This window comes from Tuber melanosporum, assembly GCF_000151645.1.
Source record: "Tuber melanosporum whole genome shotgun sequence assembly, scaffold_39, strain Mel28".
NCBI lineage: Eukaryota > Fungi > Ascomycota > Pezizomycetes > Pezizales > Tuberaceae > Tuber > Tuber melanosporum.
The window spans coordinates 641,362-669,253 of NW_003299074.1; the positions used below are offsets into that span (position 1 = coordinate 641,362).

At 45.9% G+C, this 27,892-nt stretch overlaps 5 protein-coding genes; 3 read left to right on the forward strand and 2 right to left on the reverse strand.

Annotated features, from left to right (window-relative positions):
• Positions 1 to 773: 773 nt before the first annotated feature.
• Positions 774 to 5,146, forward strand: GSTUM_00007779001 (uncharacterized protein; the record flags this gene model as incomplete). Its single annotated transcript, XM_002839662.1, has 8 exons — positions 774 to 1,071; positions 1,131 to 1,194; positions 1,245 to 2,169; positions 2,220 to 3,331; positions 3,386 to 3,405; positions 3,475 to 3,949; positions 4,005 to 4,217; positions 4,276 to 5,146. The coding sequence occupies 8 exons, from the start codon at positions 774 to 776 to the stop codon at positions 5,144 to 5,146; spliced, it is 3,978 nt and encodes a 1,325-aa protein (XP_002839708.1).
• A 574-nt stretch (positions 5,147 to 5,720) lies between these two features.
• GSTUM_00007780001 (uncharacterized protein) lies at positions 5,721 to 9,135 on the reverse strand. XM_002839663.2 has 8 exons: positions 8,611 to 9,135; positions 8,406 to 8,534; positions 6,928 to 8,345; positions 6,636 to 6,832; positions 6,470 to 6,563; positions 6,230 to 6,410; positions 6,074 to 6,176; positions 5,721 to 5,998 (listed from the first exon to the last, which is right to left on the reverse strand). The coding sequence occupies exons 6-8, from the start codon at positions 6,276 to 6,278 to the stop codon at positions 5,884 to 5,886; spliced, it is 267 nt and encodes an 88-aa protein (XP_002839709.1). The 5' UTR covers positions 6,279 to 6,410; positions 6,470 to 6,563; positions 6,636 to 6,832; positions 6,928 to 8,345; positions 8,406 to 8,534; positions 8,611 to 9,135; the 3' UTR covers positions 5,721 to 5,883.
• A 4,779-nt stretch (positions 9,136 to 13,914) lies between these two features.
• GSTUM_00007782001 (uncharacterized protein) lies at positions 13,915 to 15,212 on the reverse strand (the record flags this gene model as incomplete). XM_002839664.2 has 6 exons in its annotated part: positions 15,145 to 15,212; positions 14,885 to 15,087; positions 14,595 to 14,835; positions 14,426 to 14,542; positions 14,303 to 14,365; positions 13,915 to 14,229 (listed from the first exon to the last, which is right to left on the reverse strand). The coding sequence occupies exons 3-6, from the start codon at positions 14,718 to 14,720 to the stop codon at positions 13,915 to 13,917; spliced, it is 621 nt and encodes a 206-aa protein (XP_002839710.1). The 5' UTR covers positions 14,721 to 14,835; positions 14,885 to 15,087; positions 15,145 to 15,212.
• Positions 15,213 to 18,780: 3,568 nt separating this feature from the next.
• Positions 18,781 to 22,174, forward strand: GSTUM_00007783001 (uncharacterized protein). XM_002839665.2 has 7 exons: positions 18,781 to 18,901; positions 18,967 to 19,980; positions 20,048 to 20,562; positions 20,626 to 20,655; positions 20,726 to 20,898; positions 20,952 to 21,285; positions 21,343 to 22,174. Exons 2-7 carry the CDS (start codon positions 19,110 to 19,112, stop codon positions 21,967 to 21,969), a joined length of 2,550 nt encoding a protein of 849 aa, XP_002839711.1. The 5' UTR covers positions 18,781 to 18,901; positions 18,967 to 19,109; the 3' UTR covers positions 21,970 to 22,174.
• A 4,669-nt stretch (positions 22,175 to 26,843) lies between these two features.
• Positions 26,844 to 27,845, forward strand: GSTUM_00007784001 (uncharacterized protein; the record flags this gene model as incomplete). XM_002839666.2 has 2 exons in its annotated part: positions 26,844 to 27,218; positions 27,270 to 27,845. One exon carries the CDS (start codon positions 26,844 to 26,846, stop codon positions 27,147 to 27,149), a length of 306 nt encoding a protein of 101 aa, XP_002839712.1. The 3' UTR covers positions 27,150 to 27,218; positions 27,270 to 27,845.
• Positions 27,846 to 27,892: the final 47 nt, after the last annotated feature.

Here is a 27,892-nt window from a genome sequence, read left to right on the forward strand (position 1 = left end):
TTAGGGGGTCACAGAATTTTGTTGAATATGCTGGTAACAAAGTGCGATTTTCGTTTTTTTCCTCAGTCATTTTCCTGATCAGCGGCGGTTCATGCCTCGTGCAGAAAGGTTTTTACTCATGTATGCTTCTGTGATACAATAACGGTCGACAGTGAAAATATGGTTTTGGATCATAGACACTCCTCATGAAGCCTATCGCAATTGCATTATTTGCATTAAAATCGCGTTCATGGATTCAAAGGGTGTTTAGGGACATTTTCACTCTCGGCCCCTAAATAGAATACGATTCAGGCATTGCGTTGCCATAGCGGGGATTGGTCCCATTCAATACCGTACTGGCTGGTGGATGGATGGGATCAGCTTGCTTACGTTTCTTCACCTCTCCTATTCCACTTCTCTTCCCCGATCAACAACCACCCAGCCAGCGAGTGAACCACTACTCACCCTCCCCCCACAACCCATCCACACCTAATCCGGAGGAATAATTCCAGTTTATTGAAACTTAATCCCCCACAATGTACAATGCCGCTGCCTTCCTGGCGTCCACCAGGCCAGGGGTCCAGCAGGTTGGACAACCGCAACAGCAACAACAGCAACAAATGCAACCGCAACAGACCGGATATCCTGGGCAGCAGCAGCAGCAAACTCCAGGTGCTATGCCCCCTCAGCCTACGGGATATATGTCGTATCAGCAAACTGGGTTTCCGGGCCAACAACCTCAGCAACAGCAGTTTCAACAACAGCAGCCGCAACAATTCCAGCAGCAGCAGCAGATGCCTATACAGTATCAAGCTACGGGACAGCCGGGTGGACTTCAAGGATATCCGAGCCAACAGGGGATCCCACCGGTTCCTCCTCTCCCTACTGGACTTTCGTCATTCTCTCCACAATCTCAACAGACATTTTCGTCACTTCCTCAGCAGCAGCCGCAACAGCAACAGCAACAGCACAAGAAGGCGAAAAGTCAAACAAAGATCCCTACTATTCGGCTTTCCTTCATTACCGCTGCCGATCAGGCTAAATTTGAACAGCTTTTCAAGGCGGCAGTTGGGGAGGGCCAGGCTTTATCAGGTGAGTGGGGTTTGAAAAAGGCTTGTATTGCTCCATCATAGCTCCTAACAAGCGACTAGGTGACAAAGCAAGGGATATTCTTTTAAGATCTCAACTTTCTCCATCAGATCTTCACCAAATATGGTTCGTAACCCTCGTAAAAATGAGTATATACCACGCTAAATACCACCTAGGCAACTTGCCGATACCACCAAGTCCGGACAATTGCTATTCCCCGAGTTTGCCCTAGCTATGTACCTTTGCAACCTCAAACGTGGGGGAAAGACCTTGCCGTCAACATTGCCTGAAGTGGTCAGAAACGAGGTCTCGAGCATGGTGGATATAATTTCCTTTGGCGTGCCCGATTCTGCTCCGCTTCCGGCTCCGCGGACGAACGTCCCCAGCTTTGAGGTTAGCAGCGCGCCACCACAGACCCCTCAAACCGCAATCTCGCCCTCGCAACCTACTGGACAACCTCAGCCGAGTAACTCTCAGTTGCTCGGTATGATGGCCCAGCCAACAGGATTCCAACCCCAGCAAACCGGAATACCGGGACTTCAGTCTCAGCGGACAGGATTCCCTACCATGCAAACACAGTTTACTGGTTTCCAACCACAACAGACAGGGATAACTTCCCAGGCAACGGGATATGGCCAGGGCCCTGGTAGCTATGGTGGCTCAATTCCTCCTGTGCCCCCGATACCCACTGGTGTGTCGTCCCTGATGCCTAGCGGAATGAACCCATTGCAGGCTCAACCTACAGGCCGGCCAGGCCAATGGGGCTTTGTCAACACACCGGCGTCTGTGCTTCAGGGTATTGATGCTCTGCAAGAACGAATGATGCCACAACCTGGGCGGGAAGGAGGCTTTAGTACCCAAGGGTTGCAAGGAAATGCTGTGATCCCATGGTCCATCACCAAGGTTGAGAAGCAGAAGTACGATCAGGTATTTGAGGGCTGGGATGGGCTTAAGAGGGGTCTGATAAGTGGCGATACTGCTATTGAGGTTTTTGGGCAAAGTGGATTACCGAAGGACAATTTGATGCAGATATGGACCTTGGCGGATTCAGGTAACAAGGGGAGCTTGAACAAGGATGAGTTTGCGGTTGCAATGCATTTAGTAAGTCTATAATCCTTGAGCATTACCGGAAAGCTGCTAATTACCCAAAGATTTTTCGTAAACTTAACGGATATGAAATTCCGACGCGTCTTCCGCCAGAGTTGATCCCTCCTTCTACCAAGAAGTTTTCTGAGTCCTTGAGCACTGTAAAGTCCTTTCTGCAAGAAGGCCGTAAAGCTTCTGCTCTCCAACCTCAGGCCACTGGTGTCAGTTACTTGAAGAGTCGATCTTTCCATGATACGGCGACAGCCCAGGAAAGGAAAGATGGGACGGTATATAGATTTGATGACAATCAAGTTGGCTATAAGTCTAGCGCTAGGCATCGAGCTAAGGGGGCAAGATCTCCTTCGCCAGCTGTCGGCGGGTCCCCGTCACCGTCGCCTGGGCCGGAGATGACGCTCGATCAACTTCGTAAGAGGGTCCGAGAAAAGCAGATTCTACTGAATGCTATCGATATCAAGGACGAAGACGAGGCGGAAAATGATGACATTCTTGATAGGCGTGACCGCCGTGATGCCGATGACCTCTATAGGAGGATCAGACGAGTGCAGGAGGATATCGATGCAAATCCTAATGCTGCTGTCGGAGGCACAGACCTAGAAGCAGAAAGAAGGCAGCTGAGGAGACAGTTGCAAAATTTGGCAGACCGATTGCCTGATCTTGCCTCCAAAGTTCGGAAGACCGAGCGAGGCATTGCAGATGCTAAGCTTTCGCTTTTTGGGTTGCGGGATGCCAAAGCTCATCCGGGATCTGCATCTGTGATTATTGGAACTGGTCCTGGAGGAGCCATCACTGAATCCGACCGCATCAAGGCCCGATCCAAGGCTATGATGCAACAGAGACTTGCTGCATTGACCGGAAAGCCAGCTGCTTCAACTGGTGATGATGATGAGGCTGCTTCGAGAAGATTGGCGGAAGAGACTCAGAAGATAAAATCTGAGCAGGAATCCAATGATAGAATGACCCGTGATGTGGAAGATAGTGTTACTGAGTTCCGGAAATCACTGGAAGGTTCTCTCAAATTTGCTCCTGGTGAGAGCGGTGGTATCTCAGATTCCGAGAGGAGAAGATGGGAAGAGGCTTTGGGTGTTGAGGATGAAGTCAAGGAATTCATTTTTGACCTCCAACGCCAGTCTCACTCCGCTAAGTTGAGACGGGAAGAGTATGTCACCGCTTTATCAACCATTAGCTCTATTGTCACTAATGCTTCGAATAGTGATAGGGATTATCGCCGCCGTGATGATCGCTCCAGTTCTAACGCATCAAGGCCTGTTGAGGAGCTGCCTCGCCGGACCGCATCTCCAGCTCTTGCGCCCCCCTCACGCACCTCCACACCATCTGGTTCTTCTTACTCAAGCTTCAAGTCTGCCGAAGAGCGAGCGGCTTTCATTAAGCAACAAGCCGAGCAGAAGATGGCCGAGCGTCTAGCCGCGCTTGGGATCAAGCCACCAGCGCGCTCGAACATTGGCGAAACTGCCCAACAGCGTGCAGAGCGCGAGAGAAAGGAGAGGGAGGAACGCCTTAGGAAGGCCGAAGAAGAAGAAGCCATGCGTGAGCGCAACTTACAACAGAGACTCGCTGACGAGCAACCGAAACCACCCGCCCCTATCACCTCAAAGAAACCCCCTCCACCCGCACCTCGTAGAGCCAAAGATGATAACCAAGCAAAGGCTAGGGCAGAGGAACAGGCCAGAAAGGCGGAGGAGAGCCTCAGGGCAGCAGAAGAACAGGCTCTCAAAGAAGAACAGGCGGCCCAGAGAGCCAAGATTGAGCAGAAGGAGTAAGTTTCCAGTGGTACCGATCTTGGCTGAGTGATTTCTAATGATTATTTTTAGGGAGGAATCGAGAGCAGAAGAGGAAGCACTTTTGAGAGAACAAGAAGCGGCTAGAGCTCGTCTTCAAGCCCTTGAGGATAAAGTGAAGCAAGGAAAGTTACAGAAGCAAGAGGAGAAGAAGAAGAGGCAGGCGGCACTTCAGGCCACCAAAGAGAAGGAAGCTAGACTTGCAGCTATGCGTGCGGAGATTGAGAGGGCTAGGGAGGAAGAGGAGTGAGTTTTCAAATTCTTACGCAATTAATCGTCGCATCAAACTAACTAGCTTACCAAGACGCCTCAAGCGTCTCCAGATGGAACTTGAGGATTCGTCCTCAGATGAGGAGGGGCCGGAGGAATTAGGGGGGGTGACACCAACTAAAGAATCGGTGAGCGAGGAGCAATTCGTACCCGCCCCTTCACCGTCCTCAACTGCTGCCTCTCCTCCCCCGCCTCCGCCTCCTCCACCCCCCCCAGCTCCCCCCCTTCCCCCAGCTGTCAAGGCACCTTCACCGCCTGCTACTGCTGTGCCTTCAGTTCCTCCAACCTCGGTTGGCGCTGACACCAATAACCCAAGCAATAACCCGTTCCTAAAGCATCTTGGAGCGAATGGCGACGTGCCAGCCTTATCCCCCGCGGCCCCCGCTAGTACAGCTAGCGCTGCTCCCTCTGCTCCCTCTGCCCCATCTAGTTCTGGTGCTGTTCCTAGCAAGAACCCATTCTATAAGCTGAATCCCGATCAAACTGCTGAGCCTTCCCCAAGGACGTTTTCACGTCGCCAACCTGAGGAGGATGACTGGAGTGTTGTGGATGGGGGTGAGAGTTCGAGCGATGACGATGACGATCCTCCGAATCGCCAGGGCACAAGAGCTCTAGCTGAGATGCTCTTCTCAACCATGGCTCCCCCTAGGCCATTGTCTAGCATGGGCAGCAAGGAGACTGAGCAGCCAATTAGTCCTTCGATAGGAGGAGCACCGCCTCCGCCGCCTCCACCACCGCCTCCACCCGCTCCACCAATGCCGTCCGGATCTTCCGCCCCAGTTGCGCCACCGATCAAGGTGGATGTTGGTTCCTTATTGAACGAGATTTCTTTGGGTAGGGCTTTGAGGAAGACCGAGACAAAGGATAGGAGTGCTCCGGCCTCGGGCGGAAGGGTTGTTGGTTGAGCGAGATAGACGGTTTGATTCGCGGTGGGTTTTGCTTAATATTCATGCTATAGAGCTAGGGGGGAGCATATCATTAAAAGGTTGACTGGCCTTCTGAAAGAACGTTATTATACGCTACATTTGTACTTGGAATTCTGTTTCTTCCTCTCTTTCTTTTTTGTTTGTGATTGGTAGCCAGCTGTTGGTTGATGGATATAAGTGATTGTCACTTGTGGGTTCCCTACAACCTGCGCTTTGGCCTCTATCGCCATAATAACATCTGTTTTTCATGAGCGTCAACCCTTGTTTCCCTGAGGTGGAATTGTGATTGTGCTTTTTGTTGGGAGGTGATATCCGGGTGGGTTTCGTGAACGGGCTATGAAAAACTACTGGTATCATACTGTGGTTTCAGTGGTTCGGTTATAATACGTACCGCGCTTCACCGCACCGTCAAGAACGACTCGGATGGTGAGTATCGAGTGTTTTGACAGTGAACAGGGCAGGCATATTGTGCAAATGAGGGTTCGCCCCCGCATGAAGGGTCGTTTCTCACGCCATAGGAAAGGTTTGGTACCGGCACAGCGTATGGAATCAATTTTTGCCGTGTCATATGATACGTATAAATTAAGCCAATATCAAGAGGAGAGAGAAACTAAAAAGCTTTTGTTCCCCCACTAAGTTATAGTCACGACATCATACCACTCATTATCATACCGTACACGCCTCCCCCCACTCTCCTCCCCCCGTCCGAACCCGTCTCACCGCTCCTTCAGCACCTTATTCCTCCTCTCCCTGCGCCTGATCCTCTCAACTCGCTTAACGTGCATCTTCTCGGCGAGCCGCTCGTAGCGCTCCTTCTCCACCTTGGCCTCCCTGCGCTCCCTGAGCACGCGGTTGCGCTCCTGCCTCGCCGCCTCCTTCTCCTCCTTCATCTCCTTCTCGCGCAACTTTGTCGCGGCCAGCGCCTTGCGCTGCTCCAGCCGGGCTCCCCAGGACCGACTCGCGCCCGCTTTCGGGCGGAAGGCGGTTCCGGTTGGTTTCCAGGATTTGCCTGGTGATAAGTTTTGTCAGTTAGTTGGCTTGGTTAGGAGGGAGGGCATGTACCGTTTTTGCGAGCGCCGGAAGTGACCGCGGTTTCGGGTGCCGAGGCCATGGTTTGTGAAATGAATGAATGAATTGGGGGTTTCTTGAAGGGAGGGGGAGGTGCGTTGTTTTGCATGTGGGTGAAGGCATACCTCTCCTCCGATACGGTTGCAGTCCAGCTTGTTTATCTGATTGATCTGATCTGATACGATTACGTATTATCTTATCATATCTAGGATCTTTGGAAAGGAAACGATTTACCTGATGCCGCTGGAAATGATATGATGCGGTATCATACATGGATCATACGAGTACGGTACGAGTACAGACTCTCCTTGGGTTGCGGGGTCCTCGTCTGCAAGTTGACGGGGCGGGGCGCATTAGTACCTGGCGTATACTCAAGTACAGGTACTCGGGTGTACTGTACTCGAGTAAGGGCATTTGAGGCCCAATCCCGTTGCCCGTGTAACCACCACCTCTCCCCTCGATAGTGGTGCCGAATTTTGCCCACCGTTTTTGGGTTCGTTATGCCTGGTACGTATAACAGGAGCTGAAGGCTTCTCAACAGCGATTAAAGCAATCCCACCGCTCCTTTCTATTCAGTGGTATTAAGTTTTCTAGGAGCTTTTATCTTAAAAAGGAGATTAGAATCATGAACGGAGATACTTAATTTGACGGGTTAACACGGTGCTTATAAAAATCAACGAGGGCCTTTTCACCGGCATTTGAACCCCCCTCAAACGCTTGGAGGGATTCACAAAAGATAAGTAATTATAAAAAAGGTAAAATCACTAAATTAGGACTATGGAGTAGCATAGGCAGTAAAAACATTAAAGAGCATGAGCCGGATTTAATTCGGGTCAGATCCCTCCACAGCTTTCAAAACCACTACCTACATATCACCTACACTACCACTCACCCGGAAAATCGCAGGAGTGTCGCAGAAAAGGTTTTTTCGCCCACCCCCCCTCCCGAATCAAGATGTCATTTGCTCGTGGACCCTAGGTTCCGAATTCATCGGGAAAAGGTAACTTCCCCCTTTGGTCCCGTCAACCCTTTGTCGCAACATTGTGCTCGGTAGGCACTACTGCGCCACTAGCAGCGACGGTATGGCTGGACGGAATAGCGATGGGAAAACTCATGGTGCTCATCACCATCGAGATCTGGTAGGAGATTACGGGCTCCTGCGGAGGTGGCATCAAGTGCTGTGGAAGTGGGGGCATCGAATGGGTGTCTGGTACTCAAGAGGGATGGTAGACGAAGGGGGGGATGCTTGGCCGCCGAAGGGGAGAGCCCTAGAGAGGGGCCCAGGGCGGGATGTCATATTCGGTGTTGCTATATCTTCCTGGCCTATTCCCTCTTCTCTCGTCGCCCTCGGGGCTTCTTTGGGTTCACTAGAGATGCCTGACCGGATCCTTGACTTAGCGCTAGTCGGGGATAGCATAGATATATCTCCTAATTCCCCAATACTATTCCAATCTTCTTCCGCTGGCTTTATATAACAATCCAAGTGTTCCCTTCCAGCACGGCTCTCTGTGCCCTGGATGGTATCCCTTGAAGTAAGACTCGGGTAGCGTGTTCTCTTCGTTAAATTTTGGCCACTATTCTGCTGTTTTCCGCTGACGTCTCCTGCTGCTATTTTGTGGACGGGCCTATCGCCGGCCTTGCGTAGCTAGGCCTCTGGAGTCCTTGTTGTTCCCTGCCCTCACTATTGCTTCCGCCGTCTGGGCCACCGCGACTGTGGGGTCTGTGGTAGGGGGGCGGTTGCTGTTCACACCCTCAATCGAGCCGGACCCGATTGCGACGGCAAGGGCGTGCCAGAGGACACATCGCTGACTTGCGGGGAACATCCTCTACATTCCACACAAGCCATTTGTGAGCGTCGATGATTTTCGTAGGATCTTCGCCTCATATCCTGCTCATATTCCTATCCTAATGGATAGTACGCTTTCTAATAGTTATTGGGCATAAGAGATCAATGTATTCAAAAAAAAAAAAAGGCCTCAATGCCACGTTTACCAGGTCATAAGTGCTGCCATTTCCATTGGGTGGTATTAGGTAGTAGGTATCTGGTTCTCTCTCGAGATAACGGCGCGGATCGCCCGACGACCTGCATAACCCTGGTGAGGTGAATGGTCTTATTAATGTATCAACAGACTGTAGGAAATAAATATATCGCTTCAAAAGGGTTACTCACAGGCTGATAACGTATTTTTGTTTGCGAAAAAGTACTACGTGAGGTCGCGGTCTCGGTTGTTGGACGTCTAGCAAAGTGGAAGAAGCCAAAACCACACAACCCGGATGAATGCCAGTCGTATCGTGAACCCTAGCTTGCCCACTGTCATAAAAAACCGAACCCACACCTATTTGTGGAGGAATCAGAAACTGTATAAATTATGTACCTGAGTCGCTGCTTGGATGGGAGAAGGTGTTAAAATCGATGGAATATGGAAGGGAATGCAACTGTATTGGTACTCGTATTAGTACGGGTAGAAAATGCCGAAAATGCGGATTAGAAGCACGGGAGTCAATCAGTTCGAGCTACTAAATCCTCCGATGGAAACTCCAGAGTCAGCTGTCGGGTTTTCCGGGGGGCGAAGCAGTGCAAGTGAATAAGCTGGTATTGTTCCTGCTTGCTATCGACCGACAATTGCTTCTAGGAAGCTGAGCAATTCTACTGTACTCTATGTGAACGGGTTACCGCTACTGTATCGTAGACAGATGTTTGAGTACCGGTGCTCGTGCGAGTGTCGGGGATAGACTTAAGCTAAGTAAAGACTTTGAACAGAGAGGTTTGTGGCAATCCCGGCAAAGAGGAGGAGGGGTGGAAGTATAGAGTGAAGGGGATGCGGGGGCAAACGAAGGCGCTGGAGAAGAGGGTGGGGAGGCTGTGAGTTGGTGGAAAAAATGGGTGGAGTTGAGGAGAGTCCGTTGGGAGGGGAAGGGGAGATGGTAGTGGCGGTAGGGGAAAGAAGGATATTAGTCTAATACAAGAATGGAATACTGGTTCCACCTCTACCACAACTACAAGAGTGGGAGCCACTACAAGACCGGTTCCGCCACTCAAGACTCTACGCGTACGGCTTTTATTGAGAGGGGAATTACAGGAGGAGAGTATTATCTGATTACTTCTATTAAGCGATGTTCTTGTGTTAGCTTTTGCCCAACACTATGCTGTAGCGGGGTAAGTTACTATACAGTACGATCGTATGATACAAGTATCATACCATTTGGAACTTTTTATATCAATCCTAATCCTAGAACTAAGTTACCTGAACAACCACCATAGGATACAAGTACCAGTAAGACCATTTGCGACACTTCACTTTTGTAGCATAGAAGCCACTTTGATCTTGTAAATCTCCCTATGATATAAAAACCTTTTTTTTATTGAGAGTGTGTTCCGCACACTCAAAAAACATTGCAATACTAGTACAGGTATTTCATCTTCCCACACTAAAGTTTATGACCCTGGCAAAAAGTTTCACCTTTATGGTTCGCGGGACTGGTTTTGTGGAGTATTTTTATTTATTTCGCCACACGAGAACAAAGTCCAAAGTAAGAAAAGGAAACTATGATATAAACTGCCCACAGAATCCTTAGCTATTTCCAAGTCCTACCCCATCGCACAAGTGTTTCCGCCCAGGGTTCCTTTCCAACTGCCTGAATTGTTCCAAACAACAAAGAAAATATCAAAATAGCCACAACCTTCATAGACCCCGATCAACATAATCCCCAATTTTGACCGTATCCCACACCATCCAATTCTAACCGTCTTTCTCGGTTTCACCGTTTGGTTCATCAATGGGTAGCTTAAGATTGGCGACCCAGGGACTGTATTCAGACCAAGATTGAAATCCGCCATGAGATACCCGAACTCTCAGGGAGTGACTGCTGTTCAAACAATGTTGTTTTTCACTTTGGCATGAACTGCAAATATCGTAATCATCGCCGTTGCATAAACAACAGTCTAGTAGGTGGTGTGTAAGCTCATTGATTAGATAAATTGAGAATTATTAGGGTTCATACGATAAAAAAAGACTGTGCTATCACGCACTGGAATCTGGACTGCGCATCGGTCACAAAAAGTTCTCAATGGGAGTGAGAAGATATCCAGTGTCTCCCTCGTACACCTCGGCTTTTGATCATGGGTATCAATTTCCAAGTCTGGTTCCAAGTCCTCGGTCGCCAAGGATTTTATGCGCTTAAGAAGTAAGAGGCGTACTGAATCCTTAATCGCGAGGTCAAGTGGAGATCGGCCATAGTTGTCCTTAATGTTAGGGTCTGCCCCTGCTTCCAATAAAATCTTACTCGCCTCTTCATACCCGAAACCACAAGTGAAAAAGAGCATTGTGCATCCTTCTGAATCCTGGACATCGACATCGGCTCCGTCGTTTAAACATTGTTGCAATTTCTCTGGGGTCCTGGCTTCCCTAGCAACCTTAAATGGGTATTTGATCTTCCACTCATTGAGAACTGCTAAGACTTCTTCATGGTGATTCGCCTGAGCTAAGATAATTGGGGTGATATCACTAGAAGCCTTTTTCGAAATTGGGCTAGCACCAGCTTCCAGCAGAAGTTTCACAACATCCATGTGTCCGTTTTGTGCTGCGCGGTGTAGTGATGTAGATTTGTTGCCGATGGCGTGTCCCGCATCAGATCCATGATCGAGTAGAAGTTTTACGATTTCCTTATGTCCTCCTTCAGATGCCAATACTAAGGGTGTGGAACCCCGCTTATTCTGGTCCTTCACATCTGCACCAAATTTTAGGAGAAGTCTAACATTGTCGAGTTGATTGTTCGAGGCACTCAAATGTAAAGAGGTCCACCCATCAAATCGTTTCGCACCAACCTCCGCTCCTGCCTGTAACAATAGCCACGCAACCTGATCATGTCCATACCTAATCGCTAGGTGTAAAGGGGTTTCTTTGCTAATGTTGACTGATTCCATGTTCGCTCCAGCCTCCAGGAGCTGTTGGACTACGTCTTGGTGTCCTTCTGTAGAAGCAGCGTGCAGTGGCCTGTCTCCTGAAGAGTCGCTTGCCTCAATATCAGCTCCGGCTTGCAGGAGCATCTGAACCACGATAGAATGCCCCTTATAGGAAGATAAATATAAAGGTGTTTTGTTATCATTATCTGATAGATCCAGATCCCCCGCAGAATCCAGCAGTAATTTAACTATCGATCTGTATCCATTCTCAGCTGCATGATGAAGTGCAGTGTAACCTGTACTATCCGGAGTATCAATATTGGCATCGGCCTCTATGAGTTGCTGAACCACATTCAGGTAGCCACCCCGAGCTGCCATATGGAGTGGCTTGAGTTTAGGACATTCTGGTTCCACCTCCGCCCCACCCTTAAGCAGTATCCTCACCACTGCAGTATGACCACCCCTAGCAGCAAGGTGTAAAGGAGAATAAGGTTGAGGTATATCTTTTAATGGAGTATTCACATTAACTGCTCCATCTACTAGCGCCTTAACTACCAGGTCATGTCCGTTCTCTGCTGAACAATGTAAGGCTGCCGATTTGCTATGTTCTGACTCGGAGGTAGCATTTATGCCATCATAATACCCAAGCAACACACGCACTACTGCTACATATCCACCTCTCGCTGCCAGTGCTAGAGGACTGGTAAGACCAATCCTTAGATTTGGGTCATATCCAAATTCAAGAAGCAACTTCACCACAGATTCATGTCCCCCTTCAGCAGCTTGGTCTAAAGCCTTAGTGGCTTTTAGTTCCTCCTTGAAATTGGGATTAGTTTGGAGAATACGCTCAACTAGGATATCATGTCCACTTCTGGCAGCTACTTCAAGCAGTGCTGTGACTCTTCCAACATCCTGAGATGTCTCGCTGAGAATATTCATCACAACCTCAGTCAGTCCAAGCTCGGAAGCTATCTCCTCAACCGACTTCCAAGGCATGTTAACTTTCGGTCTCAATAATAGCCAATAGAGCTTTGGCCATAATCGCAACTCCGATTCCATCTGTTTGGTCAAAAAGTCTAAGACTCTTGAATGGAGTTCGGGTACTGCATTTCCAGCTCGCCGATAGTGTGTAGGCCAGTATTGTGCGGCATATGCAATAAGGTCCCATTGCGGTTGAGGTATTCTAACAATCCCATCCGATTCCACTAGGCAAGAAATATCGGTAAATTCTTTGGTGGAAAGATAAACAAGACATATCCGTGTAATGTAAGCATGTATCTGCTCAATTTTGAAATCCTTCCAATCTGAATTGCTAAGTCCGAGGCTGACTCGGACTTGTGAAGACAGGAATTGTTGAGTAGCCCAATTAGCCAGTCGTATCTCATCATTTTCAATTGAGATAAACAGGTTTAATGCCTGTTTAAGATCTCCGATTATATCTCTTGAGATGTGGTCTTCAATTTCGGACAAGGATTGTGTATCATCTGTGATAGCTAAGACAATAGCAAGCTGTTCGGGGGAAAATGGTCGCACTGCGTAAAGAACCCAGAAAAGTACGCAATGTGTCCAGGTATGCCATTCGGATGGAATATTTTTAAGGTATCTCTGATATACGGCGGGTAGACTGAAAGATAAGGAGTCTAGCATGTTCCGTACTGCAGAGTGGGTTGAGTGGACTTTGAGTGTGGCCATCTCACTAAGGGCAATACTAGCTGAGAAAACTGTGGTATCTTGACTTTTAAGAAAGATGTCCATAATTTTCTGTTTAAAATCTCGGAATCCTGGTCGATCTTTCACAAGCTTCCCGACTTCTGTCGATACTAGACCACTGATAAGATGTTTAGGCTCTTCCTCGTCATCTAGATCAATGTCAAAGCATTGCTCCTCTGGTGCGAGTGTACCGGGATATCGCTGGCCTGTGATCAGAAATTTCAATGGTGCCTCGGCAGTATCTGTCTTAACTATAGCATTGCCAAACTCATTCCAGAGCTCCAAGTATGAAGATTCACAGGCATCAAGACCATTAATTATGCAAATAATCTCGATCTGATCGCGTGAGCATAGTATCCCACGAAATATGATCCACAGATCCTCCGTTGTCCAATTATATCGGTCCGAAGTGATTTGGGAAGTACTTTGAACTCGACGGAACAAGGACGGCTGCTGCAACAATAACTGTCGGACAAGAGATGAAAGTAATTCCTTTGTAGAACGACAACGTTCATCTTGTTGGTTGCAAAAAAAGAACACAACAGCCTTCTTCCCCTCAACACAGGTTGCTTGCATTTCTCTAATAATAGCTGAAGAAATGACGGATCTGCCACTACCGGGTTTTCCATGAAGAAATAAAACACTAGGTACTGTCTGCTCAAGCCAGTGTTTGTATTTATCATGTGAGAATATCCAATGAGTGGTTGATATATCGAGACCCGATATTAGAGGTAGACAACGTTCCGGATTAAGCGTTGAAAGTGTTTCGAGACAGTTGATTTCCTTTGGGTTAAATTCTATTATATTATCTTAGATTAGTGATAGCTCATATTTTAGTAAGGATATAGAGGTATACCTACTTGGTTTGCCATTCGCAATAGCATTTTCCATCTCCTCACAGATGGTTTCAATGTATGGTGAGCTGGGTAGAAGACCAAAAATTGATGAATGATCCCAACTAAAGTTATTATTCTTTTCTGCCGGAACACCAAACATGACATCTGTGTCTCCAGTTGAGGCAACCTACTCAGTTGTTTAAAACTATTAGCGATACTAGACTAATGATTTAATTTAGAAATCCTGCTGAGATTGAAACAACATTCTCTACATAATAGATATTAATTGGGAAGTAAAGAGTATCCATGGATAAAGAATACAGGTATAAAATACTAACCATATGGAGTCTATTATCATAAAAATTTAGAACAGGGATAGCTCCTAAAAATGGCATAAATCCAGCTGAGGAGTCCATCAATGCTTTTGATGAACTTTTGAGAACAGAGGAAGAAATTTCTTTTGACCCGCTAGACGAGAGAAGCATCTCGGCAGCAGATTCCCACTGAGCCGGAGTGGCTGCGCGATGAGGTGTACCAAAAAATACCTATTGCCAAAGCTCAGTACAAAAGTTCATATCATTTAGAAGATTATCCACAGCGCCAGGAGTCAGGAATTACCAGAAGAGATATTTCTGAAGAAATTGGCATATATAATTTCTCATAATTCGCAAAGACAAGTGCCTAAATGTGTTATTAAACCAATTAGCAGGACCACAAGATATCCATCTTTTTTACTATTACCTGTTTTATGATAGTACCTCCGAGTTGATATCCTATGAATATTATAGGACGCGTTTGGTCTATTGGCAGTGTTGGAGCTCGTTTCAGAGGCCGAGGTTCGGCAATCTTATCCCGTTTCTGCCTCTGAGGTTGGTTATGTGGTTATGATCAAGTAGATTAAGGAGACTACCCCTGCTTGTCCCAGTATTCTTCTTCCTCTAGAAAGTTCTCTTAGCAGCTCCAGTGCCGCATTCTTTATACTGCCAATAGAGATGAAATCTTGAGGACCAGTCACTAGGTTATAGTTATAGGTCATGATGCGTGCCGAAGGAAATCGATGAGGAAGCACATCTTGGAACCAGGAAATATCGTTCTTGAGATCTGGACTGGAAATATTTCGTTTCTCATGTAGCCCATAAACGACAACAATACTGCTTTGGTAAGAAACAGAAACCTTAAACATGGAAGAGATCATTATACTCAGCAATAGGAGCTCCTAGATTATCACCATCATCTCCAGGAAGTTTGCCGCTGAGAATTTCAAACGGCCCTGAGTGCTGTGGCAATTCCATAATAATGGATTGCACTTCTATTGTTTTATTTTTTTGGTGGGGGGGGGGTTCGGTAGCTTGAAGAAGGATGGCTGGTACTATAAGTAGGCTCGATATTTTGTCTTTCTGTAGCTGCCATTAGTGCTTTAGCGTTTTCCTCTCAAAAATGGGTGGTAGGATATATAATACATTTAATGAATACAGCTGTACTGTCTCCTGTTCTGACTCTGTATTTTTTCCTCGCAGTGTTGGTAGTGTGTATGTGCAGAGAGGGTTCCCCGCTCTCGCAAGCAGGTCTCATACAATATATAAATTTGATTAACCCTACTCGTTTTGGCTCTTATCTTACATCTGGAATAAGAGCCCCGCTTTCCAACCCTACAAGCATGCCCAAAATAGGTATGATAATACTATTAAAGAAAACTCTCTCTTTGTATCCGGTTACAAGTTCCCAGTATGATACTTGTACTGTATCATATTCACAGCATATATTACTCCTGATACCCGATCATATAACAGTTCATTCAGATATTAAAAAATATACTCAAACTCCATATGGTGAAAGATCTAAACACATAGGAGGAGGACTGCTCTATGGCCGTCTCTATCTCAAATAATAACAGTGACCCACCAATCTCTCAACCTGCCGAATCCGGAGGCAATTTCAATCCCTTCCTCTTTTTCTTTTTTTGCCCAACAGTTTTACAATAATATTATTAGAGTTATTTTTTCTTCTTTCTTACAACAAGCAATAACTGAGATAAATTTCCATATTATTATTATACTTATTCAAACCGAATACCATATGCTAGCTTCTGATGTGATATATGACAAGGCTAACATACTATAATCAAATGAGTGATATGTATTAGCGATAATAAAGAAAACAAAGTTGAGCGTACCATACAGTACCAATAAATACATCTCTAGAAAATAGTAGGAGCCTGAAGAATTCTTTTCTTTCTCGGATGGCAACAAAGATCTAAGGTGTCCCATATGACTAGAATTTCATCCTCAGTGTGTTCGTTCAAGTTAGCACAGCATAGCAACCATTTACTTTACTGATAAGTTACAATTTTAAGAGCACTCGTAGCCTGAGCCCATAGCACAACTACTTTGCTGTACTGTACTCAGGCTTGCCGGATTCTATCCCAGCTGCCTATCCCTAACCTTAACTAACATTGAAACAGCTACATTGTATCTTACAGAAGGAATTTCTACTAATTTTTATTATCTCCCAATAATTTACTCATATTATGAAAAATTCAGCCATATCTAAAATGTTTTTATTCCTTTCTCTAAGAATAACACTTATCAAAAATAGAATAAGAACTTTTTAGGTATGATAACCATCTTCACACACTTCTACAGAGGCACAGTTGAAAGTTGCCACAGCTCATTCAAGTTCTCTTATCTGTAGTGGAGACTGTGATTGAGTGGAAGAGTCGGTGGTATTGGAAAGGAGGTGGAATCCTGCAGTCGTCGCCGTTGGCTAGTTTTTAGAGTTATTCGATTTGAGGGCCACAACTACTATGAAAATCCCCTTATGCATTACTCAAAATACTTATGGTTCTCTTCAATATCTACTTGTAGGGGGATTTTTTTGAAAACGGTGGCGGTGGAGACAATCGGATGTACAGTACAGGTAGCAATCAATACATGAATTATCACCGATACAAAACAATATATCACTATTATACTTCAGAGTATTGTAGTTGAGTCGGACGCACAAACCCCCACCGATTCCTCTGGAGACATTTTGGGGTTTTCCTTGAATAATAGCACGTCGGCTCCGGTGCATGCCAGTGAAACATTTCACCCACCTTATCACCATCCTTGATCATGCCTAAAGCTCAATTGGTTTTTCATATTGTGCTCCCCAGCGCTCAGATGTTACGTGCTATTATCCAAACTAGGTCGGCAATTCTGTTTCTTGTTATCATAAATCTACTAACAGTTCAAAAATAAACACCTCTTCACAAATATAATACTAACGATGGAAACCCCCCTCCCCCCCTGCACGCGAGTTCTTGTACCTTAACAACGAATACACGATATATATATATAAAAGACAAGAAACTGAGTTCCCGCTGATTTCAAACTTCTTCTCCCCCGCTTGCGGCTGCCGTAACCGTACCTATTTTGTTGGTAAGATAGAATAGTTATAATTATATGAAATGGAGTCATACCAGTAGCTACCGTAGGTATGAGGTTCATGGACAACACCATACTCAATTTTTCTAAATCGTAGCCGGAAAGGTTTTCGATATCCAAATCAGTCGGTACATTTCCCATTGGTGGGAGATCTGGATCAAAGAATACTGGGTCATCTTTGGGAATCCTTCCGAACAATTTTTCAAACTTATTAAACATTGAGTTTAGGGTATCGACCTTGGTGTTGACTTTGATTGTTGCTACGAAGGTGCCTGCGTATTTTCGTTTCAGAAGGATCGCAGTTCTCAGTAAGGTTGGTATACCATCTCCATTCGCAGCACTCTCGTTCTCAAGCATGATCCATTTTGCTTGGTTTTTGGCTCCGAAGTTCCGCCCCTCAAGTGCGATGGCTCCGGTGACAGTCGCCCGATATTCCCGTTGGATTGACTTGGTAACTTCCCAACCTATATTTCCCCCAAGCTTCAAAAAACTGCCACCATTGACCTCAGCCGTAGCACCCATGATACGCTTCAATTCTTGGGTTTCATAGGTCGGATTCAGTGAATTTTTTCCCATGAGCGATATCCTTACCACCTCAGGATCATAGGAACCGTCTGATATATTGTCGGGGGTCCTTGCAAAGAGGAATTCAATTGTTGCCCTCCGGAAATGTCGACCGTTTTGGCTGCTAAGAAATCGAAACTCAGTGACTACCAGAGTAGCCTCATCACCACCAGGCGAGAATCTCCCATGGATTACATTCACAAGATCACCTTGAACCATAAAATCGGAAGATCGGTCAACCAGATTTTGTCGCTGAAATTCGCCTGGTGTATTTCGAGTGCGGAATGCTGAGCCTGTACTGCCTGTTGGGAAAAGCGCAATGCTGAAGTTCAAGGATTCTGAATTGATGGCTGTATTCTCCGACATTTCCGCTTAGTCGATAGTGAATAGGGTACTAGCAATCCAAACACAGATTTGAAGAAAGAGTTTAAGAGGTGTCAGTAAAGCTCAGCTTCCCGAGTAGAGATTGGGGGCATTGCTGCAAATAGCTCATGTCAAAATAGCTAAATATGTACCAACTTTTCATTCTAAAAAAGCAAAGGTTTGTAATTTCGTCTGAAAACAGAAAATACACTGTGTTCTCCACTCCCTCACACTAATAATAACACAACCTACGCCTTACTTAGAGTACCAGAAATTCCCAAACACTCCTACCCGTTGTTACTGGCTAAACAAAATCTTTCAGCTTTGACTCTTTTCATCTTTCCACAATTGCATAATTGCTTTACCCTATCAAAAACCCTCATGTTATCACACCAGATATAATTAAAGAGTGACTAAAGATAGGTGGTCCCAAGGTGGATGGATGGGTTGATAGAACTTTCATGCGCAGAAAGTGCATAAAAAGTGCGCAAAATATGAGTTGTTTCTTGCAACATCTGCAGGATCAACCCCACTTGAACTACTTGTACCGGCATCGTATTAAAATCCAGTTTTCTCGAGCATTCCTAGTAATCAAGCATGAGAGCAGATCTTCTGTACTCAAGTAAAGCACTCACATGCTGCTATGTTATTAAGACTTCATAGATTAAGAAATATGAAACAGCACAAATAACTTACTCCCCGCTAGATTCTCAAGAATCCTGCCGGCAGGAACAAAGCGAGGTAGCCTCCTCCTAAACCTTTACTTTCGCAGATCTGTACCGTACTATAGCATCTGACTAGGAATCCAATACTCTTGGATCCTCATCGTCAAGTCCTTCTTTCTCTGCTATACTACCAGTTTCAAGTACGTCTATATACTCCGTTGTTTACTATTGTCTAAGCAACTACTGAACTTAACAAAATCGATAGCCTCTTAGGCTCGGAGTCCATTAATTCCACATACGTTAAAAATCTTTTTAAAAATCCTACACTGAGCTTTTACAAACCTTACCACTCCTGCTTTTCCCCAAACCATACGAGCCGGACTTCTTCTTTTCCCTCACACAACTGCCATGACCAGAAAATCCGGGGGTGATACGCAGTACGATAGCGAACTCGAAGAAGCTGCAGACTATGAAGATGGAGATCAAGGCGACAACGAACAAGAGCAAGTAACAGAGGCCCACCATCAACTACTCAAACACCTGGTAGATGGCACACTTCACGAGATACCCTCACTAGAACTTGGGAACCAGCACACTGGGAAGGGTAATATGACTATCTTACACCTCCTTTTATCAGACCAACAATATCGCAGATTGTCATCTTCCAAGATTCGTCGCTTCTTAGACCAACTCCTAAACGCAGACTCGAAAAGAGTCAAAGAATTCCTATCATCAAGAGACATAAATGGTCAGACAGCACTAGCTCTTGCAGTATCAGGGAGCGTAAGGGGTATTCAAGTTCTCTCCTACCTTCTTCAGCGTAAAGAAGCTTTGGAAGCAGCCGAGGTGCAATCCGATTCAGGTTGGAACTGTTTGCATGAACTATCTTCAAGAGGGAGTTCAAAAAACCCCCAATACATCCAAAACATTGAGGATTGCATCAAACTAATCTTATCCAGCAAGTCAAAAAAACTCATAACAGGCCAGAATAAACTCGGAGAGACACCCCTACATCTCGCTGTCAAATATAAACGTCAGGCCAATCCAGACTGGCAGCTTAAGTTGACTTCACAACTTATCGATGCCTGTCCTGAATTGCTGAAAATTGTCAACAAAAATAGCCGATCACCTTACCAATACCGGCTCGATACTCTGAGGGCGATTGAAACGAATACGAGTTCCAATAACGACGACATAGCAAGATTTATGAGAAACTGCTATATGCACTTTGAGGACCGTGGCGAGGCAGTTAAGTATTTGTATGGAAAGGAAGATGAAGGTTAATTGACTACAGTCTTGATTTCAATTTATTTTAATCAATCACTAATAGTATATGTACTTACTAGAACTTTCGATGGAGATTGACCTTTCTGAGCATTCTATCTACACATTCTCACGTGACTCTCTTACAAGCCTCAGCCAGCACTGGAAGTTTGAAAACATTCTCCGATATGTCTATTTTCCAAAGGTCAATTTCAAGAATTCTTCAACAGATAGCTATCCTGTAAAGGATATCTCGAAAAAACAGGGTCAGAGCCAACACTACAACTCTAATGATGAAGGTATTGGACGCAAAGACCTGCAAGCCATGTTCGATTGGCTACGAAATAATCGTGGGGTAAAAAAAATTATCAAAGTCCGAGTCATAGACAACGAGGACCCGCCACACAGTGACGAAATCATCGAAGAATCTCTTAAAAATTTTGATGTTGAAGTTTTAGATTGGTTCAAGTTTGACCTCTGCAGCGAAACAATTCTCAAGGCAGCCCCAGATGTGCAAGAAGTGCACCTATACTCAAGCGGAAACAACGCCGTTCTTCATGCCTGGTCCGGCTGCGATGGGCTCAAGAAGCTCAGTAAGGTAACTTTATCCTTCATTAGATTTAACTTTAACCCTAAGACATGTGCTAACTCTGAACCCAAGTTGAAAAAAGTCTATATAGATATATACCAGGTATATTTTAGAAGAACTCTTACCCATCACCCTACATATATCACTTGAATTTAAACTGACCAACCAGCAGCGGCTGGAGACATACCACAGAACCCAAACGATTCTTGACGCCTTCAAAGATAGGCTCAAGGCTCATATTGATGGCATAGTGATTGAGGAGAGGATAGAAAAATATTCTGCCTCTAGGGGTAATGGACTGGCAGGCACAAATAGTGTAGTAGAAGGTGGTTCCGCACAGCAAACGTTAAGTGATTTTGACCTATTTTATGCCTTGATTACTAACTACTCTTTATTAGACATACATGGATAAAACATATGGATACTTTTGTTAATTTCATAGTCAACATTCCTGCCGATAAAGAAAGGAAAATCAGGGTAGCCTTGATTGATAATGGTGTGGACGGATCATATTCGCGATTAGGTCAAATAATTAAGCTTGGTACATCTTATTGCAGCCATCCACACCACCAGGGTCAACTCAACAACTATTGCACACCGTCAAAAAGCCATGGAACACAAATGGCAAGCCTTATCAGCCAAGTTTGCCCCAAAATCGATTTGTATGTTGCAAGAATCTTGGATATGGAGGCAGAGGATAGTAGACAAATAGATGTGGGATCAGTTGTAAAAGTAATTGACTTCCCTGAACCCCATATTTGTATCCCAGCTAATCAGATATTGATACAGGCGATCAATTGGGCTGTCGATCACAAGGTGGATATAATATCCATGAGCTGGACGATCGAACGAACAGAGGACAACAAGACGGTTTTGGGCGGAGGCCTTGCCACTGCTATCAGTCGTGCACATAGTGAGCGTATCCTGATGTTCTGTTCCACAGATGACCAGGGTGGATTAAGCAAGGACGATGTCTATCCAGGATGTCTTCCAGGTACCTTCAAAATTGGCGCAGCAAAACCATCCGGCAATGAAGGAGAATGGACCGACAAAGGCTCATATTATACCTTTCCGGGAGAAGATCTCAAAGTGCACCTACCACCATACCTGGCATCGGATAACGATAAGCTGGCATCCGGGAGTTCCCTTGCAACAGCGCTAGCCTCAGGCATGGCTGCTCTTTTACTATACTGTGTTCAAATTGTCCACAACAACCCCAATACCCCTCCCGAAACTTCCCTCCAAGATGCTAGAACATACAATAACATGGATAGAGCCTTTAAACGTATGACCGATAAAAACAAGCAGCCAAGATATATCCGAGCCTGGGAACACCTGAATCCAGATTTCAAAGAGCTTTCAAAAGCTAAAGGAATAGATGAACTAAGAAGGGTTATGATGTATCTTTTCAAGTAATATAATGTGATGCAATTATTCAGTTTCAAGTATGTGTGGCGGATCGAGAGAATTTGTTTTTTTTGTCATATTGGAAGCACTATATCTATCGGATTTTTATTTATTCTTATTCCCTTATTTCTATTTTTTTAAATCTATTATATCAGTTAAGGGTTTCTACTTGCACTCAACGTACTAGTTACAAGGAAGAACTTGAGGGTTAAACACAGATCAGTCCAATTCACCTAAAATATCAAAACTTCCCTGAGCCTCAACCAATATCCAACACAACGGGATTAAAGATATTAGATATGTATTATTTCAACTATCTCTTAATAATTTTAGAAACATACAAATAACCCCTCTTCCGTGTGCAGTTTTATGAGCGGGATATCGAAATATCGGGCCTAGCCAAAAACTAATGTTTGATGTCTGCAGAAGGTTGTGTCAGCTACCAGCATGCATACTTCCCCACTCCCTGCATTGCACCATGTTTTTTTTTTTTCCTTCAGACTTGCCTCCTCAAGCCCCGCAACTGCAACCTCCATTAATCATAAGTGCGAGAGAGAATTTCTGTTAACTTGCTCTTTCTCTCACTAATTGTGAATAAACCGAACCCGCACCTTGCTTGATAATAAATAAGCAAGGAAGAAAACTAGTTAGACAGAGAAGATCAGTATTAGGAAAGAACCGGACCTCCTGTACTCTAGAATTATCACTCTATTGACAACATTGTGTAAATGAGTTATCGGTATATTTTCGAAAAAACTAGTACAGAAAGCATGAGAACAAGCTTGACGATACTTAGGAAAAGCGCAACATCTAAAAGCTTGTGGCCCTTCAAAAGAATTTCCCTCTCTGGTACGAGTTCTGACATCCAACTCCCAGCTTCCAAGCCTAGGTGTCTCTTCGCTCAAGCACCAATTGGAGCTCGCACGGATACTATCCTCCACCCCGGTGCCCATCATGATAATAATTATGAGGTAATTGCCATGCTTAATTTTTTTATCAGATTCTTACATTTCATATTCCTCATATAGCCCTGGTAGTACAGTAAGGCACGCGAATGAGCAGATTTTAGTTCGATCTGCCATTAGCCAGTCGATTAGTGCCTGTACTCAAGTATTGTTATACTGCAGGTGTTACACGGCAGGTTGCCTTGCTTTGAAATATTAGGTTGAGTAGACTGCTTGAGAGCAAAAAAGTGCTGAACTCATCCAACTGTGATAGAGGCAGGGAATATCTGCACAGGTCTTCCTAAGAAGGTGTATACAAAATGTCATCCCGGGTAGCGGCAAACTCTCGAAAGGTAAAAGCAAGTGGATGCCAGAATTAGTTCATGAATATTCCCGTATGCCGAATAGGTCTATTCCCGTAGATATGCCGCCAATGCATTCTGATTCTGAAGGAGACAAGATCTCAATATTATGATCCCAGAACTTCTAAAAGTTTGTTTCTCGATTCTATACTAAGGGTGAGATTTAATATGATACTAGCAATCTTTTATAAATAGAGCATGAGTAATGAAACTCCTGGAGTCGTTGATATTAATCACATCAACGAAGGCACGGACAATCTAAGAGGTGGTTTCCTGAGAGAATTTGCAGGAAGGGTTCGGGGTTGATCGTCTTGTATACTTTTATGGTGGCACTGCCTTAACGCTTCCGTCCAATTTTCTAGATTATGGAACTCTGCTTGGGTTGTATAGAGAGATCAAAATAGTACATCACAGCAAAAGACCTAAAGGGCTTCTCTTAAGCCTGTAATATCAATCTCCAATTCACTTTAAGCTTGAGAGGAGGAATTGTTCGCTGCAAAAGTGAGAATAGGATAATTAGTAGGGGGCGCCTATATTATGCCAAGCTTTACATCGTCATTCGTAAAGATATACAGGTTGTGAACTCTAATATCACCATGGGAAAATACCTGAGAAGCTTGCCTTTCCTTGCACGAAGATATGAAGCCAAGAACTGAGGTCAGAGTGGTCCAGGCTGGATGGGGCTGGGGTCCCCATTAAGGTTCGTTTTAGAAAGCAACGGCTAACCAGTAGCAGGACCGGAACGAAACGACGACGGAACGAAATGGCGACGGCTAGGGGCACCGTGAAGTCTTCACGACCAAAAGCGGGGAAGTTCACACTTTCACTCTCTGCTCGCTCGCACTCCACAACTAACTGACATGCACTATCCTGCCCTTACTGCGATCATCACATATCTCTAATACCCTCCACACTCGTCTAGTTAAATTAAATCCTCCATTCTTTCGCATGTTCCCTTGCCCCGCTAGCTAGTATAATAATATCAATCTTGCTAACAAAAGAAAGAACAAATGACAGGCTCCACAAAGGCTCCCGTACCGCTCCCGCAGCCGTCACTGCTCCTATGATAAAGGAAATACAGGCTTCACACAGACTCCCAGTGGTCTATAACTCCCCGCTGCCGTTCTCATCCTTCTCCATCGGATGCGCTTTGCCAAAGCGCACAACTAAAACCTCCGCCCTAACAAAACGAACGTGCCAAAACGAACAAACGAGCGGCAGCGGGGGACGAACAGGCGGGAACGGACAAGTGAACGGGCTGGAACGAACCAGTAAATGGGCGGCAATGAACAAACAGCTGGGGGAACGGACGGCGGATAGACGGACAGATAGACCGACGGGCAAGAGGACAAAGCCATGAGCATGCCGAGCAGCATCCATGATTTCCAACAGTTTGACAGTTGGTTTTAGGGAATAAAGACTGTCTTTTCTCCAATTCAGGGGGCTCCAGATCCCTATTAGAGGACGGGATAAGCTCTCCAGTGGAATCAGGGTATTGTTCTTGTCCGAGCCACTTATTGGGATCGCGAGGTACCGGGAAGGTTGTTATTCGATGGATCTCCATAGTATTATCCCATTTATATACAGGCCCATACTTGCAATCAAAGTTGTTTAGAACCGCATCGATATCGATCGAAGAATAAGATAGAAAGTCTTACTGATACCTATCAGTCTTTCGCAGCAGCGGAGAGGCGCCCAATATCACCGTCACAGCAGCCTCTATAAACAAGATAAAGTTACAGATCTCGCCGGTGCGCATGAGGGGCGGTCATTTGTCTTGACTGCATAGGATAAAACTGGGTGTAGGTGTAAGTGGGCTCCCAAGATGAACTTTAATAGTAAAATAGCAGCCGGGCACAGATTAAGTATTCAAGATAAAAGCGCAGTAACAATCGATAAACTATCCTAATCGCGACTTCAACCAACAAAACACTACCACGGTCAAATCAGCCCCGCAACCCAACACTAAGTTGTCGCAACACGCGCGGTACCTCAAACGGCTCGACCTCGACTGCTCCCTATATCCGGCATCGGGTAGCCCATACACCATTCGACATATCGCTATCGAACAGGGCCCATGCCACACCAGTATACCAGCCGTCTTCGAGCCATCCCTATGGACCGACAATTGATATTCCAAAGAGAGGTTCTCCTGTAAGCCAAAGAGCTCCGCCAATGCCGTCTCTTTGTCCGCCGAAATCGTGATCGGAGGCCATCTTGTCAACGCAGCATCAGAGCTGCCGGGTAACGCCATACCCCCATCATCGCCCCAAGCATGCCACGACGACCCAAACTATGGATGGCCATTCCAATACGGTGCCGGTAGTTGATAAATTGGCTTTTGCGCCATCCCCTTACATGTACCGGGGGGGAGTGCCCCTTAGCCAACATTGTGTTCGTTGGCACCTTGGAGGACGTGCGGAAGAGCAACAGGGTGTCATTTTATGGACCCGGATCCACCTCACCAACCACGAGAACATTACCGCAAACCCAACCCGTACAAGTACTCGTACTGCGCCAACCAGTGTCGTACGCCTCCCGCGCGCCCAGCCCGCTAATATTCCCGTACCGCCAGATCAGTCCAACGATCCTCCTTCATATATCGATACCCCTCTCTGAGTAGTAGTCGACGTGACTCGGCATGCCCTCCAGCATCGAATTGGATCCCCATCGCCCTCAAGCTCGACGTTAGTGCCTGCAGTACGCCCCCAGTACTAACTTAAACCAGTCCCGGTCGAACGCGATCCAATTGGTCTTGATTGCGCTGAATGAAGTTCCCCGCCCCTTTGCCGCGGATCACAATCCTCGAATACCTCGATAGGGACCTTTTTCTTCCCTCTTCCCTCTTCCTACTCTTCTCTTCGTCCTTCACGACTCTCCTCTGCCAAACACAACTGCTCTTTTTCGAACGCAAAGCAAAAAGAACCGAATCTACTTTGATTGTGTCTCAGCATAGATCGCCTACCGTCCAGCCCACTCCGGGGTGTCAACAATATATCTGTTCTCGGCTATAACCCGGTCGCTCCACTACATGGCTCAGGCCCAAGCGTGATTTCTCATTCCTTGTTTGTTTTCACTCGAGATCCCGATATCCATATTTGAATCAAGGTTGCTCCAATACGGATATATAGGGGTTCTATCTCTTTCGGTTCAGACACTTCAGATAAGGAGTCAAGTCTCCCGCTCAGCGGTCCGTCTGACCAATATCCCGATACGCGTACCGAGAACTATCTTTGCCGTATGATACTAGGTCCGCAAGCGTTCTACCGTAGACATTCCGGGGTCCAATATCCACACCCGTGGTTTTTGGCCCACATCAGCGGCGGCGCCGGAGTGGGTGGAGCTACCATATTATCTCGTGAGAATCAGCGGATTCTTTTACGTTGGGAGAAGCGGCCGAGGTGAAACTTACGATTACGTCAATAGTCTATCCTCCAGCCCTTTGCGCTTAAACCAAGTATCCGTTCCCCCTCGCTCTGAGACCCCCGCTTGGCCCTTTCTGTGCCGGCTCGCCCTCCCCTCTTCCATCACTTCGCTCCGCAGAAACTCTCTCTCCCGAATCACACCTCTTAGTGCAATGCGGAATAAGGGCGCGGTGCATAGTGGATACCAAAGATATACGAGAACCAACCCATTTTCGTGTAAAGTGAACAAGTCTCCTGCTTCGTATTGCCGCAATGTGTCCTTCATGAAAAGCAAAGCGACGTCCCAAATCCGCAATGCAGAACTCCCCGCCATCGAAGTTTCCAAAGGGCGAAATCATTGCCCATCCCATGTCACCGCAATCTACATGTGGTTCGGTAAGGACATTGACCAAGCATGCACGCAGGGCAAAACACTCCTTGTCAGACTTACACCACAGCTCCTTACAACTAGCGGGTAAACTTTGAATTGCCTCTCGCATTTTATCACGTTGGTCCTTCTCAATTGCACCCAAGAGGAACTGTTCCAGGTAGGAGATGTTGCGAAAGGAAGTGAACAGGTCATGCTGATGGGCGCGCAGTCGAGCGGGAACCGCATTCGTATCCGGCGTGATTACCGGCCCCCGTGATTCGTGGCCTCTTTCCATCCACAAGCCCCAATTGAATACACCGCAACGCGATTCGGGGCGAACACAGAGCTCAGGATTTTCAAGTAGCCATTGCTCGTACTTACTATGTCGTTTGCTGTTTGGAACCCCCGGAGGTTGAACAGACGCGTAGTGGGTGACGTTTTCTCGAACTTGATTCTGAACTCTTTTTCCAACCTCTGGACCGTAAAGCAGAGAGTATGGGTCGGAGAATAAAACGAAAAGCCTCCGAAAGTTGCAATCGAGAGCTAAATAAAAGCCTCCGGACGAAGCATGAATTGGAAGATAATGCTCACTCGTACTTTCGACATCAGAGAGCGTGAGATTTTGAAGCCCAAAAAGTTTGGTCTGTGGCGTATAGGTATCAATGTCAATCTTAAAAAAGAACTTCCACAATATCATCTAAAGAGTAAAGTACGAGTACAGTATGATACCTCACTGCTCTTGTGAGTGCCGGAGATGACCGTGGTTTCGGGTGCCGAGGCCATGAATTGGGGGTTTGGGGGTACCGTACTTGAAGGGAGAGGAGGTGCGTTGTTCTGCATTACACCGGGATA

Coding starts and splice junctions, on each gene's coding strand:
- GSTUM_00007780001 (XM_002839663.2), bottom strand. CDS start 6,278: ATGGCCTCGGCACCCGAAACCGCGGTCACTTCCGGCGCTCGCAAAAAC. Junction 6,177..6,229: donor TTCCGGCGCTCGCAAAAACG/GTACATGCCCTC, acceptor ACTTATCACCAG/GCAAATCCTGGAAACCAACC. Junction 5,999..6,073: donor AAGGCGCTGGCCGCGACAAA/GTTGCGCGAGAA, acceptor CAGGGAGCGCAG/GGAGGCCAAGGTGGAGAAGG.
- GSTUM_00007783001 (XM_002839665.2), top strand. CDS start 19,110: ATGACCAGAAAATCCGGGGGTGATACGCAGTACGATAGCGAACTCGAA. Junction 19,981..20,047: donor GTATGGAAAGGAAGATGAAG/GTTAATTGACTA, acceptor TGTACTTACTAG/AACTTTCGATGGAGATTGAC. Junction 20,656..20,725: donor TCTATATAGATATATACCAG/GTATATTTTAGA, acceptor ACCAACCAGCAG/CGGCTGGAGACATACCACAG.